General features: G+C 37.7%; 1 protein-coding gene across 1 annotated transcript; it reads right to left on the bottom strand.

Annotated features, from left to right (window-relative positions):
* Nucleotides 1-1,919: 1,919 nt before the first annotated feature.
* On the bottom strand, nt 1,920-13,077 carry LOC138352439 (uncharacterized). The gene is made up of 5 exons (XM_069304931.1): nt 12,944-13,077; nt 12,719-12,832; nt 12,555-12,611; nt 12,010-12,370; nt 1,920-1,932 (listed from the first exon to the last, which is right to left on the bottom strand). The coding sequence occupies exons 1-5, from the start codon at nt 13,059-13,061 to the stop codon at nt 1,920-1,922; spliced, it is 663 nt and encodes a 220-aa protein (XP_069161032.1). The 5' UTR covers nt 13,062-13,077.
* Nucleotides 13,078-15,613: the final 2,536 nt, after the last annotated feature.

The following is a 15,613-nucleotide window of genomic DNA, read 5'->3' as shown; positions in this document are numbered from 1 at the left end:
TGAGTGGCCTTCAGGCTGTTGGCGTGACCCGCTCTGGGATTATGCTTCTTGTCGTGTTTTGTCATTGTGCTTTTCTTTCTGTTTGTTGTATATTTGTTTTCCTTTCTAGTTGTTGTTTTTATTATTATTATTATTATTATTATTTTCGTTTAGTGTCGGTGCCTCTCCGTGTGTTTGTGGCGCTGGTCGACTCGGTGCCTCTCCGTGTGTTTGTGGCGCTGGTGGACTTGGTCTGAATATTTCATGTTTTGGTGTGTTATTTCTGTATTGTATTCCGCTGTGTTTTAATTTGCTTGTTGTGCTTTGTTTGTAATTATTGTTGTTGTTTTGTGGTCGGCCCTTCCGGCCGGCGTTTTTGTGTTTAGTACATTTGTTCCTTTATGTTTTTGCACGTTTGTGATTTGTTATTTTGGTCTGTTCGATGTTATTGTTTGCTTTTATTGTACTTATAAGCATGCTTGCATGTAAAAAAAAAAAAACTACGGTCCGAGATGGACACAGAGCCGGCACCACCCGGCAACAGCAACGAACGTCCGTAAGGACGTTCGTTGCTGTTGACCCGTTGACCCGTTCGTTGCTGTTGACCCGTTGCTGTTGACTCCGGAGACGGAGACGGACCCGAGACGTCTACGTTCGTTACCGTAAGGACGGAGGAAGTCACGGTACTCCTCCTCCTCCTTCACGAACTTGATAACGACCCGGTGGGGCAGTTACAAGCTCAACACCGTAAATGGCCATCACAGGGATACGGAGCATGTCGCACATAACCATCTCTCTATATCCGCACATCCAGCACGACCAGTGACACTCCAGGCCCACGGAGTTCACGCGCTTAACAGGAGGAAGTGGGCTACCCCATGGCAAGCTCGCCCCGTCAACACGCAGCCAGGCAGCAACAGCAGGGGTGGGGGGCCAAGACGCCCACACCCCCTGGCAGTAGTAGGGATGACATGCCACAGGTACCTTTTTTTTTGGGGAGCGGACCCCTGTGGACTTGACATGCCACAGGTACCTTTTTTTTTTTTTTGGGGAGCGGACCCCTGTGGACTTGACACGCCACAGGTACCTTTTTTTTTTTTTTCTGGAAATTCATGTGTAGCATGTCGGGGTTTTCAGGTAAATTTTGTCAGTCACAGATTTTAGAAGTAAGGATTTCTTATGAGAAAAATAATTTCCGAGACTTAGAAGTTTGTTAAGGGCTTATGGGACAAATTCAAGTAACGTGTGTAGCTCTTTAGGGTTTCCAGGAGAACTCTATGGACATATTTTACATGTTTTCAACTTACAAAATCGTCTATGTAAGCCTTAGTTATTCATATAAATTTAGAAAATCACCTGTGTAAGTCATGGTTTTCAAGTCTCGTACCTCACACCCCCCTCCCTCCCCCCTTACCTCGCAATCTGTCGCGTCACCTTTATTTACTTTACGCCCGGCCAGCCAGCCCTCTTATCTTCCCATAATATCTGGACCGTCCCTCCTCTCTCTCTCTCTCTCCCTCCTCTCTCTCTCTCTCCTCTTCATATTATTCCCTCTTCCTATTTTCTGACATACTAATATTTTATTCCTTTTTTCATTAACCAGTCAGTTTTATACAAATCAACCGAAGCATCTCAATGTAGCCTTTAATACTGAAACTGCCTCAGAGACTATCTAAGCTGGCCCCAGCTACCTGCCCCAGGCTATCTGCCCGAGGCCATCATCACCTGATTACCTGCCCCAGACATCCACCAGTCATTGTCGGCGTTCGCCACCGTAATAATTTATATATATACATTAACCGTTAATAAAACTTATTTATTTATTTATAATTTATTTAGTCATCTAATTCATAGTTTACACAATTTATAATAAACAACTCATTTAGCCCGAAGTTCTAAGAAGCTCGCTCCTCAATCCGCTTGTATAATATCCGTCCTATTCACTCTTCATCTCTGTAAATAAAGAATAACAGTTTCAGATAGCGTTTACACATGTACAATATTTATCATACACATAAAACCTCAAAACAAATGTACTCACCATTTTCCATTAGATAATTTGTTATAGCCTCATTCAGCCAGTCGTCTCCAAGCACATTTTCCAACAAATATCGCTCTTATCATAACACAGCGTTTCATAGCAGCTCGGCATATTTTTAAATAAAGCATAAGATAGCCTCATTACGTTCCTATCATTCTGCATATATTCTCCATAAGTAAAACTAGTTTCAAATAGTTTTATTGCAGTTTTTAGATCCTTGTTTGAAAGATGGTAACAGAAAAACATCGCATATAGCCCGCATACGTAAGTATTTAAACTCTGAAGTCTCTCTGTAAACGTGTATACATCACAGTCTTTATAATAATTTAAAAACTCTGAAATATATGGCGAATACACATTTATTCCATATGAATCGAGTATAACTATTTTCCGTTTAGATTTATATACAGCAATCCAGTGACCCATTACTTCCTTAGAGTCTCTTCCTAAGGTATTTATTATAAACATAATCGGTCTGTCCCGTATTTGCTTCATTATTCTATATATATCCGTCGCTAAATAGCATCCAATATATTTAGCTTTACTACCTTTCATATCGTTCAATGCCGTATTAATTTGTTTGCAGTTCATGCTCTTGTATCACACACAACTCGCCTATCTGAATAAATTCTCAATACTCCCGTTGTAATTCCGAATAAAATAATAACTTTATTTGATTTCGCTGGAACAGCAAATTCTAATGTAATTCTCAGGTTGCCCGAAGCCTCTATAGGAAGGGTATCTCTCAATTCCTCAGGCGTTAGTCTAAATGCCAGTAATGTTCTTCCTTTTATAAATGAATTATATGTCAAGGTATTGCAAGCATTAAAGCCTACTGTATTTTGAGTCTCGTAGTATAGTTTCGAACATTTATTCGGGAACTTGCAAGTTATATTAAATAAGTTTGTCCCATCACGTGTAATATATACATTAGATAAATCGCAGTGATCGAAATAAAGTGGATTAAGTGTATACGCTCCTGATATTGCTTCCATATCCATCATCATAATAAATAATTTATCTGGGATAATGCTCCCCCATGGCTGGTCAATACTTAATCTCTGCTGCCCATTACCGAGAATGAACGTCTTATGGAGTGTCTTATCAAACGTATATGTAACTGGTGTATTTTGTTCAGCCAGAGCTCTATTAATAGCCTCCAATCCAGATGCAAATGGAGTTATCCGATCAATCCACATTCTAGCTAGTTTTATGTTAAACTTATATCCAGATTCAATACTGTTTATAACCCACGGATCACTGTTAAGTTCTAATCTCAAACGAATATCAATTCCATCCAAAAGATACTCGCTCAAAGTTGTAATGTCCAATAGCAGTTTAAAGCAACAATTTACTCCCTCAGTTTTTAACTTTACAAATCTAGATTTAAGGTCTTCTGAGGCATTCTTAAAATAATCTACATCATATTTTTCAGGGAAAACATCATTATAGAAATACGTCAGTTCTTTAAATCTTTCAGCTTTACATTCAGAAAGCGTCGTCATTAGCTTTACATATGATAAATATGAAAATAGTGAATTAGTTTCCACCACTTGCTCATTTAAATAAACAGTTACAGCTTTAAACATTGTCTGGGACAAACCATTGACTATTGATGCATTTTTAATATCCGCTAAAGCCGTAATTCCATCAGGTCCCGTTAATTCAACCATCAGTTCTAGCGTCAAGCTCGAAAGATCAATAAATTGACCCTTAACTCCCGGGATACGAAATTCAATATAAGAGTCTTTAAATTTATTGTTAATACTTGAATTCACAGGTAAAATATCCTGTGTCTGTCTTGAAAATATAGTACTTTCAACCATTCTATGAGGACTAACTTTAGGAAAGCCATCGCTTATAGCAGCTGTATAATTTTCTAAAGGAACTTGCAATGCTGCACTAGGAGCATTTACACTCATCATGTCTGCGTCTAGCATACAACTAGTACTGTTTTTATGAAAACACGTCTTTATATCTATCCATTTTCTTTATATAGGCAGGTCTTTTCGTTTTTCTTTTCGTTATTCGGCCACCTGCTAACAATTTAGGACCTATACTTTTCAATGTTTCCATACCGCGTTTTCTAATTGAATCTTTCAAAGTACCTTGACCAGCATTTATATCCTGCAAAACATTCTGTCCCATTGTCAATGCTGCTGGCATAATAGTTTTTAATAGGAAAGGAGTTGCTCTACGAGCTAGACCAGTTAAGAAACTTAATATTCCACCTCCTCTTAAATGTCTTCTATCAAAAACAGTAATATCGCCCAGTGCTCCACCTCTCTTCCCTCGAGGAGCGATAAATCGCCCTACCTCGTCAACAGACAGCGGTACAAACCCGACCCTCATGTTTAAACAGGCCAAGAGAGAATGATAAACTCCCTCTACTCATGCCATTATATATCAACGGGTCTAATATGTAATACTGCAATCGTACATCCATCCTTTTCAAAATATACAGGCTCCCCATCTTGATCTGTTAATCTAATACTGATGCCATCAATATTAGTCGTATTTAAAGGTTTATATAATTTCCTGTGTGTTACATTACTTTGAAACGAAACAACATCCAAGATATTTACAATCTGATTACCAAACATGGTGGGCTGCACCTTATCACAATATACACACAAGAAATCTATACGGCCTCCTGGCCTAGGATGATAATAGCAAGTATCTTGTACAAATAACCTGTTATTAGGTGGCTTATTCATAATAAAAATATCATAGGCTTTACCTACTTCAGCTCCAATAACTTTACATATATTTCGACCGAAAGATAAAGAAATTCGAACAACTAATTTTCCATCCTTTGTAATAAATAATTTTAACAACTTCTCACTAAATGCTGCATTAAACTTAATTCGATTAATACTCGAATCATATTTCATATAAACGTCCCCGTGATCTGGGAAATTATAATTAAGTACGGGTCCTATAAAACTCAGTGAACCTTTTGAAAATATAGTAGAAATTTCTCTATTTAAAATAGTCGTTAGCTCTATGCAATTATCACTGGCTAAAATATCCGACTTTAAAGTGAAAGATGTATTCACCGTACTCAAATCAGATAAACTTTTATTAGACACTAGAAGTTGAACTGAAATAAAACTTTCCGGGTCATTCCTCCTAACAGCGAAATAAGATGGAGGCAGGAATATATTCTTCAGGCACACTTCATAAGCTTTATTCGGGTCTAAAGGCAGCTGATTATGTAATCTATTTTCAAAAGCATTGGGAGCATTGTTTTTAAATACATCAGTATCAGAGTTACTCGCTGCATATATAACGTAACTATCCATCCTGTAGACTAATAGTAAATGATAAAAATAAACAGAAACTCACCTTAATATGATATCCAGGTAGACTCTCCTTCATCTACAGCCTTGATCTTCCTCTTCAAACTTGGAGGAGAAAACACTTGATTTTTCGCATCTACATTTCTAAATAAATTCTTAGGTGTAGATGTCAAAGAGTAGAACAACTTTGCAATTGGCAGTTTATCTTCTGGGAATAACAATTTCGGAGTGCACATCCTGCCTATAACGTCATCAACAATATTGAGCCCAGTAACTGGCGATGTAATGTTCCCTTCCTCATCCCACTTTACAAGTCCAGTTGTATTAAAATAATTTAACAAGGAGACAGCAAAATCATAATCCTTAAGCTTTAATCTTAAGTCTATCAAGTGTTGTATAACAGGATTTGTTCTCACTGTCGTCGTAGGCTTCTCAACACTTACTGCCGTAGGCTTCTGTTGATCAATAGCTTTTCGTGGTACAAGATAGAATTCTTTCATTATTCCTTATTAAATAGCCTTGAAATGAAATTTATAGCTATGGGAAGTAAAATGCCCAATAAATTACCTCCTTTTTTACTTGTTAATATGTCTTTCTTGAGTGAAATAGCTTTCTTCTTACAGGCTAATGTATGGAGTAGAGCTCTATATTTAGAAAGTCTCTTTAAAATAGGCTTCCCAACTTCAATTTTATTTTTTAAGAAATTATTAAATATTTCTGATAAGCAAAGTATATGTTCCTTTTTAAGAGTCTTAATTAACTTTTTCCTAGAATTATAACCTAATCTAGCTAATAGTTCAATAAATCCACGATACTTGCTAACTAAGGGCTGCTTCTTCATAGTTTCTTCACGTCATCTGAATTCACCCACTGATCAAATGAACTGTCGTAACCGACGTATCTAACTTTATATAAAGTAGTATTACCAACTTTACGTTTACTTATAATTCTCTCAATTTCAAATGTATCTGACAAGTAGGTGGGAGTCAACTCCTCTCTATAAAATCCGCCTTCTATAAGTCTATTATTTAAGTCCTTTAGATAATATAAAGGCACGGGTTGTTTAGTATCAATTTGAGCAATTGTAAATATTTCCTTAGTGTTCTGTTGATGAAAACCTCTTTTGAACTTTGAAATACGATTAGATAAGGCAAGCCGTACTGTATCTCCTACAGACAGATGATTACTGATGCGTGGCTTAGTCTGCTGCTCTCCTTTATACATGAGCTTAAATTGCCTAGTCACATCTCGAGGCAAAGATAAAGCATGTACATCAATAGGTATTTTCCCCTTTAATCCTCTATGTGGTGTTCTATTATACGTTTTAACCATATCAGGTAAAACATTTATATAGGTTAAGGTGTTATAAGCCATTAAATATTTATATATCTTAGTTTTCAATGTTCTTATAAATCTCTCTGCAATGCTGGCTTTAGTTTCCTGAGAAAATACACTGTACAGATCAATGTTTTTACTGTCTAACAATCGTTTCATATATTTATTATAGAATTCACCACCCTTATCAGTGTTAAGCTTCCTTACACCTTTTGATGAAGGTAAATCCAGAACAGCTTTCATGGCTTCACTTACACTCTGACCTGATTTAGTGGATAGTGGAACTACATGTGCAAACCTTGAAAATATATCAACACAAACTAATAAATATTTAATATCATTGTTGTGCTTAGCTAACAATGTCATATCAGCCAAGTCACTGGTAAAGAAAGCTTTAGGTCTAGGTGCTAAGATACGTCTTCGTTTAAATTTACGTTTTTTTAATAGATGTAAGGTATAAGCATTAGATGTTTTTAAATAGTTTTTCACATCTTTTATAGTTATTTCAGGGATTGTTTTCTTTGCAGCCTTATACAATTTTAAAACGCCACCAAACCCACCTATGGACTTGGGGTCATTGTATATCTTATTAAGAGTTTGTGTAATGTTCACCATTGATACACTATTTCATATGGGGGTTCATTTACAATATTTCCCCTAAATATTATGGATTCAGGTGTTTTAACGCCCAAGTCAACAAGTAAATACCCATACTGTCGAGAAATCACTTTCTTATATATATCTAAAAATTTCTTGGCATCTTGTTTTCCGAATATTTGTCTGCCTAATGTTTCTATCTGGGACAAGTCTCTTGATTTAAGCAGAATAAAATGAGAAGCATTTAAACTTATAGATCTAGAAAATTTCCCACTGAAAAATATATTTTGGGTTATAAAAATAACAGAGATGTTCTCATGCCGTCCCTTAGTAAATATATCACTTACTATTTTAGAGTTTGTAGATTCAACATACAAGTCATCATAAACAACTAATATATGAGATGTGTCCTCTGGATCACGATCATCTAAAGGGTTTACAATTTCAGAGTAAAAAGATATCTTATGTTTAATGAGTGGATTAGTTCTCAACTCTTTATACCCGCTTCCACAGATAATTATTTTTGCAAAGTTCTGCTGATATTTCTCTATCATTTTAGCACATAAATAGCTCTTCCCACCATTTGAAAATCCAGCAATAATAATTCTTGACGGTTCACTAAATATATTCAACTGGGATTCAGTAATAACTTTTTTCTGCCCTTCCATGTTGCTAGGATTCAATAGACTAACTACAAATATATAATGAAAGGAGTATTTAAACGAAATCTACATTCGAGTTTTATTTAAACATAACCAATAAAATCATAGTCATAACATAACCAATACAGTAATAAAATCATAGAATATACAATATCATAGCCAATAAAATCATAGTCATAACATATCCAATACAGTAATAAAATCATAGAATATACATTATTATAGACATTTGAATCATAGTCATTTTCATATCAAATACAGTAATAAAATCATAGAATATCAAATATCATAGACATTAAATCATAGTCATAACATATCCAATACAGTAATAAATAAATCATAGTCTTAAAATAGCAATTTGAACATATCAAATACAGTAATAAAATCATAGAATATACATTATCATAGACATTAAATCATAACATATCCAATACAGTAACAAATCATATCCAATACAGTAACAAATCTTAGTCATTTTCATATCAAATACAGTAACAAATCATAGCCAATATAATATAAAAGACATTTGAATATAGTTATAGATAATACATAGACAATACAGTAACAGACTTAGTTGTTGTTAGGGAATAATTGCTGAGCGACTCTATCCCGCTTTTCCCAAAGATTAAAAATGGGGAACAATTGACGTCTCGGTTGGGGATTATCTACAATTACTGGATCCCCTACCTGCACCTCTTCCTCTACCTGTACCTCTTCCTGTACCTCTTCCTCTACCTGTACCCGTACCTCACGCTCTGGAATGTCTGGGTGACCGTAAGCTAATGACTCTGTGGGACTAATGAGGTACCTCTTGTCATCAAAAGCTGACAGACCGCGCTTAGTTGTTTTACACGTGCATATCTGTCCATTAACATTACGAATAGATCGGGATACAAAATTAAAAGTTGTATTTGTCTCTAATGTGTTCTGAAAAGATGCATGCGTTATTTTCTTTTGTTGGTGATAAGGAATCCCTTTACATTTACATAAATGTTCATTATCAAGGGTTAGGAGAGAGTAAGTTTTAGGCTTGAGTGCAATTAATTCAGTTATGATTTTCTGCTTTACTTCTGACTTGAGGAGTCCTAGTTCACCTTTGCGAGTAGCAGAATACATGGGATGATCTTTGTCAAAATTACTGAAATCCATATAATCTACTAGAGGAGCTTTTGTCATTTCTTGGAAAGCATCTTTACAGGTCAGAGTAAATATGAATGAGTCTGTATCCGTATAAATTAGTCTAGCTCTCTCCCCATAATGGGCTTTAACTACATTATACCAGAACTCGTATAAACGCCTCTTGGCTATCTGCAAGATCTGATATCCCATGTAAGAAGGAGTGGTAACTTTAAGGATGTCTTTCATTACTGTACAGAGAACCCTATCTTGACCTAAAGAGACAGCTCGTTTATACAAAGGGTTTCTTGCATGAGTTATGAATGAATGTTTTGTCGTTACTAGATGGTGAGTATTAGCATATCTAGATATATTTGTCATTGATTTCCCGTACAGACTATTACTTATGAGTTTAAAAGCTTTTCCTTTAACTTTACAGGTGGTATTGGCTCGTTCTCGAATGTTGGTTGAAATAAAATCTTTTAAATAGGGAGCCTGATTAAATTCATAGATTGTTTTTACTCGTTCAACTTCTAGTCCAAGTTTTAATAGCAATTGCAGGAAATCAAGGCTTACTAAGTAGTCGTTTTGGGGCAAGTGGGATGCAATTAACTTTGTATTTTTAGGTGGGAGCTTACGTTTTTCATCATTAAGGGTTTTCTTACTGTACTCTGACAAAAACTCCTCCGTTATATTAGTATGAGACAGTACAAGGGGCAGATCATCAGTATACCTGGCTACCTCGGGAGATACATGTTTTGTATCGCATAAAATCCAATAGCCTTTGTCTTGATTACAGGGGATATGTTGTAACCCTTGCCCTAATAAGGTATCCCGCTCAAGGTCAGTTAATTGTCTAATCCCTCCCTGGGGAAGTACCTCAGCCATGCACGCTGCATATAAGCTGTTAAAGTCGAGGTACAAAATGTGAGTATCGTCATCAGAGCTAGGGTTAGATGTAGTGTGCTCGTTAACAGCCTGTGTAAATTGTCTAATGGAAGATGTGAACCCTCCTCTAAGATTCCTTCTCAACAAATCATATATATTCTGATCATACACATAGTCAAGTACAACTTTTGATTTAAATAAGAAAGCGTCCCAAGCATAACTAGGAAGTGATACATAGAAAACAATATCTAGTTCATAAATTTCTTTCAGTGATGTTCGCCAAAGTGTAAATATATCAACTAGCATTCCCACGTCAACTTTTAAATATAACATGAGGTAATCCTTGATGTTTGTACAGTTCCCTAAATTAAATACTTTAAGAGCATTGTTATAATCTTCTTCAGACAGTGGAGAGTCATGTAAAACATTGTAAAACTTATCTCGCGAAGGGAGCTGAGGTTCGTCTAACACGTCAATGGAAGAAATATAATCATAACATAGGCTTTGTTTACCTTTAATTAACAGAGCTTTAGCTTCATCGGATACGCCATTTAGTATGTGTTCAGTGTACTTGGTGGGTTTCTTACCGGCAACGTGCTCGCTTGCTAAGGTTCCTAATGACCCATTAAGGAGAGCTAGGCTATCTAGGAATTTAAGTTTACCTATGATGACTTGCATAAATTTCAATCCTTCCTTGGTTAGAATTTCTACATCGCGGTGAGGATTTTTGGACAGTTCTTTAAGTATAATTCCAAGATCATAGGCAGCATTATGGGAAAATGTGGTCAAGTATCTACGAGCATTTTTACATTGTAAATTGCAACGAGCACAATAAGCACCTAAGTAATTATTTTCCTGAATAGCATGATTATGATGTCTATGTTTATCTTTCTTATCCTTGAAAGTTTGATGACACAATTGACACGTATTTTGTCTTTGAAACATTCTTTCCTGTTCTCTAGACAAGTTCTTAGGGAAGTTGGGGAGCTGAGCATGAATAGCTTTCCATGAGGCTTCTAGCTTTGTAATAAAATGATTGACCGCGTCTGGGCCTACGTATGAATACGTTTCTACGACATTGAATTCCCTGTCTAAAATCATGTAAGCATAAGCAATTGCTTTATGCTTACATTCCACCATGCCTCTAGGATTTTGACGGTCTAATAGACATTCAAAATCGTAATAGGCGGTGTGAGTTGGGCTATAGGTCCTACCGTAATTTTTAAAACTGATTTTATCACTAGGATTATAGAACGAAAATACTTGGGATACAGTGCATGACTCTTCGTGAGCCTGAATTTCATCTAAGGGAGCATGCAAAAGGCAAATTTTGCAGAATTTATGAGTGTCAGGAATTCTACCGTGGTTATGGTTAATATTCTTTACAAATTTATCAAAATCCTTGATCAGACAGAGATGCTTACCTTCTAATAACAACAAAGGGACTTTATCGGCATACTTTTCCTGGCTTTTCCTAGCTAAACTAAGATAGTATCTGTTACTTTCATGAGTTATTGTATAAATATAAATAGAAATTTTGTTAAGCTTCTCTATTTTCTTAAGGTTATCAAATGATACGGGGAATCTGATTTCATCTGCCCATACTACAAATCTTCTACACCATCGAAGGCTTTTGTAATGATGTCTAACGTTATTCATAGTCCTGCCCAATGTTAAGTTTTTATACGCTGCAATGCACTGTAACAAACACTCATCTCCTTCACTTTCAGGATTAAATACTGATTCTTTACCCTTTAATTTTGCAGGATATGGTACGTAAGATCCAAGGTGCATAGGGTGGCGAATATACGAAAAATTAATGGCAAAGCCTGACATGGAATGAATTCCTACACTTGAGGATTGGACATTTTTTAGGCATTCGTCAATTTTAGCAGACATTTCGTCAACCCATGAATTTACGAGAACTTCCACCTCTTCCTGTGTAACAATCTGAGTTTCGCCTCTAATTGAAAATACTTCGTCTAATATTTCATATTGATTGTCGGCATGATTAAGTTTTTGCAAAATTAGGCTTACATCAGGGTAAATGTGAAATGAGGGAGGGAATTCTTCCTGTATTTGTCTGAACTGATTGTCTATATATTCTATAAAAAATTCCCTATACCTATTTATATATACGCTGGGGTCAGCGTCTAAATGACCGGGAATGGAGAACGAATGTCTCGAGAAAGAACCTTCGAAATGGTTAATGACTTCTAACACTCGCGGAACAACGTTATCTAAGTTAAGTACCTCTGGGGAATCTGGAGCGTTGACTTCTTCATCTGATATGTCGTGAACAGGGGGTTGATTGTCTTCTTCTTCTTCTTCATCTGAGGATGCATGCTGGTTGCCGTCTGGTGCATCTTCTTCTAGCTCCTGGGACAGCTGGGGTTGACTGCGTACAGGCGTGCTCCACTCAGAGGGTTGGGTTGAATCCAGGGGCGATTCTGTAATATAATATTAGCAATGAATAAACATTAAGAGGAAAACACATTTGAAAACAATAAGAGGATTTGAAAACCTTAATAGGAAAATATCGTGTAAATAAGAGGTGTTATTATTAAGAGGAAAAAACAAAAAGTTTAAATAAGAGGAAAAACTGAATTACAGATAAATAATAATATTACTTACGAGCTGGGATGTTGATTCCACCAAGTATGAGATTCTCTTGATCACGAATAGGAACTCCTGTAATGGAAATATTTTTCTGTATGAGTACTTATTACTTGTTTATACACTTGTTAAAAATACAGTTATTAACTTTTAAAATTACGAAAATTATTGTGAAAACGTACGGTTATTTATGATGCGACGGCGTTTGGGTGGAGGTTCAATGATGTTTCTGGCTTCGGTGGGAGGTTCCCGGTTAACGGAGAAACGACAGTATGGGCATGAAGTAGAACCATGAACTGAAATGAAAATAATATATATAAATTGACTGTCTGTATGTATGTATGTGTGTTTCGGATATATATTTTCTTTGAAAGTTTATTGAATGTGCGAGAAAAAGAGGTACTTACGATTTGCACAATAGAGTTGCCCACAGCTGGTACAGGTTACGTCAAAATGTCCAGGCGGTGTAGGCCCGTTGCATCCTATACAGTATAGTCTGCATTCTTGAAGAGCGTTGATGGACATTTCACCGAGGCATGTTAAACATCGTGTTTGACACACATGAACGATTTCGTTGTTGATAGGAGACAGGCACAGAGGACACACTGACATGATGATATGACTAGGCTAGGGGAACCTTGTGAACAGGATGAAGATTGAATGTAGACTGAAAGTGTAGGCCTCTGAGACTTTGGCGATCTGAGGGGGCCCCTGAATGAGCGTAATAACGATAGTGTGCCCCTGAGTGAGCGTTTGGCTGTTTTATTAATAGCGAGAATGATTGGCGAATACTGGGGATAAACTCTTTTATTATAAATTGTGTAAACTATGAATTAGATGACTAAATAAATTATAAATAAATAAATAAGTTTTATTAACGCTTAATGTATATATATATAAATTATTACGGTGGCGAACGCCGACAATGACTGGTAGATGTCTGGGGCAGGTAATCAGGTGATGATTGCCTCGGGCAGATAGCCTGGGGCAGATAGCCTGGGGCAGGTAGCTGGGGCCAGCTTAGATAGTCTCTGAGGCAGTTTCAGTATTAAAGGTTACATTGAGATGCTTCGGTTGATTTGTATAAAACTGACTGGTTAATGAAAAAGGAATAAAACATTAGTATGTCAGAAAATAGGAAGAGGGAATAATATGAAGAGGAGAGAGAGAGAGGAGGGAGCGAGAGAGAGAGGAGGGACGGTCCAGATACTATGGATAAGATAAGATTAAGAGCCGACTGGCTGTCTGGGCGTAAAGTAAATAAAGGTGACGCGAGAGATTGCGAGGTAAGGGGGGAGGGAGGGAGGGGGGTGTGAGGTACGAGACTTGAAAACCATGACTTACACAGGTGATTTTCTAAATTTATATGAATAACTAAGGCTTACATAGACGATTTTGTAAGTTGAAAACATGTAAAATATGTCCGTAGAGTTCTCCTGGAAGCCCTAAAGTGCTACACACGTTATTTGAATTTCTCCCATAAGGCCTTAACAAACTTCTATGTCTCGGAAATTATTTTTCTCATAAGAACTTTAACAAACTCGTATGACATTATTTTTCGTTATAAGAAATCCTTACTTCCAAATCTGTGACTCCCCAAATTTACCTGAAAACCCTAAAGCGCTACAGGGGATTTTGCAAATTCACCTGAAACCCCCCAAGCGCTACACGGGATTTTTTCCCACAGAAAAAAAAAATCCCCTGTGGCGTGTCAAGTCCACAGGGGTCCTCGCCCCAAAAAAAAAAATCCCCTGTGGCGTGTCAACCCTACTACTCCTGGCGACGTAAACGGCAGACACCCCAAAACTACCAGAGGCCAGACGACACGTCTGTACCTCACGGCAGCTCCAGGTGCACTCATGTTTTGTTAATTGATGTGTATGTAAACAGTCAACCTTGTGATCCAATGGTGTGTGGTCTCTGTTCCATGAGGTGCGTTGTGAGTGTGGTCTTATCTACCGTGTGAGGTAGAGACGTCTACCTGTCTACTGTGTGAGGTAGGTAGAGACGTCTACCTGTCTACTGTGTTAGGTAGGTAGAGACGTCTACCTGGCTACCGTGTGAGGTAGAGACGTCTACCTGTCTACTGTGTGAGGTAGGTAGAGACGTCTACCTGGCTACCGTGTGAGGTAGGTAGAGACGTCTACCTGGCTACCGTGTGAGGTAGAGACGTCTACCTGTTTACTGTGTGAGGTAGGTAGAGACGTCTACCTGTCTACTGTGTGAGGTAAGTGAGAGAAGTAAAGGGGGTGAGGTACAAGGTGGGGGGGAGGCAAGCTGTTGTATTTGTTGACATGTTATTCTAATTACCGCGAGTGGCAGACACGGCTTGTTTATGGAACACTTCTCAGTCTCGACTCGTAATTAATCACCGTTGGTGGGGGGGGGGGGGGGAGGTAGCGAAGACCACTCACCACATCTCACTTGTGATTAATGCAAGCCCCTTGTGATTAATGCAAGCCCCTTGTGATTAATACAAGCCCCTTGTGATTAATGCAAGCCCCTTGTGATTAATGCAAGCCCCTTGTGATTAATGCAAGCCCCTTGTGATTAATACAAGCCCCTTGTGATTAATACAAGACAAGCATTAAGCCAAACGTGAAAAATGAGAGGTTTTGATGGCCAAAGCGAAGACTGTTCAGCTACGAGAGGCGGCTGGTGGGCCACACATCAACCTTACAGAGAGGCACTGGAAGAACAAGGTGTGGAAGCCGCCTCCAGCCACAACTTTAAGGTCACACGCGACAAAGAACTTCAGCGCCCAAGTTGTTAAGTTGTAACACAACAGGAACATCGAGGCTGGCAGGCGAGGCGTAATAACTGCCTCCTCTACTTTACCTCATAATGTCAATACAAAAATCGTAATACAGCATTAAATTTTCTGATACAAAGATTTGAGTAGAAGGGGGGGGGGGGTGAGGGTGAGGTGGGGGGGCGTGAGGGTAAGGGGGGAGGTGGGGGGTGTGAGGGTGAGGAGGGGGGGGGGGGCGTGTGGGTGAGGGGGCGTGAGTGACACCAGCGTGAATTGAGCTAGAGAACGTCAACAAACATGTCTGCTTCACTTACCGCTCAGTGGG

The sequence above is a fragment of the Procambarus clarkii genome, chromosome 53 (genome assembly GCF_040958095.1).
Source record: "Procambarus clarkii isolate CNS0578487 chromosome 53, FALCON_Pclarkii_2.0, whole genome shotgun sequence".
Taxonomy (NCBI): Eukaryota; Metazoa; Arthropoda; class Malacostraca; order Decapoda; family Cambaridae; genus Procambarus; species Procambarus clarkii.
This window is presented reverse-complemented; position numbering and strand designations above follow the sequence as displayed.

What these genes read in the sequence shown, in the direction of transcription:
- LOC138352439 (XM_069304931.1), bottom strand. Translation starts at nt 13,061, where the DNA reads ATGTCCATCAACGCTCTTCAAGAATGCAGACTATACTGTATAGGATGC. An exon ending in GCAACTCTATTGTGCAAATC is followed by an intron (nt 12,833 to 12,943) that starts GTAAGTACCTCT and finishes TTTTCATTTCAG; the next exon opens with TTCATGGTTCTACTTCATGC. An exon ending in TGGAATCAACATCCCAGCTC is followed by an intron (nt 12,371 to 12,554) that starts GTAAGTAATATT and finishes ATTATATTACAG; the next exon opens with AATCGCCCCTGGATTCAACC.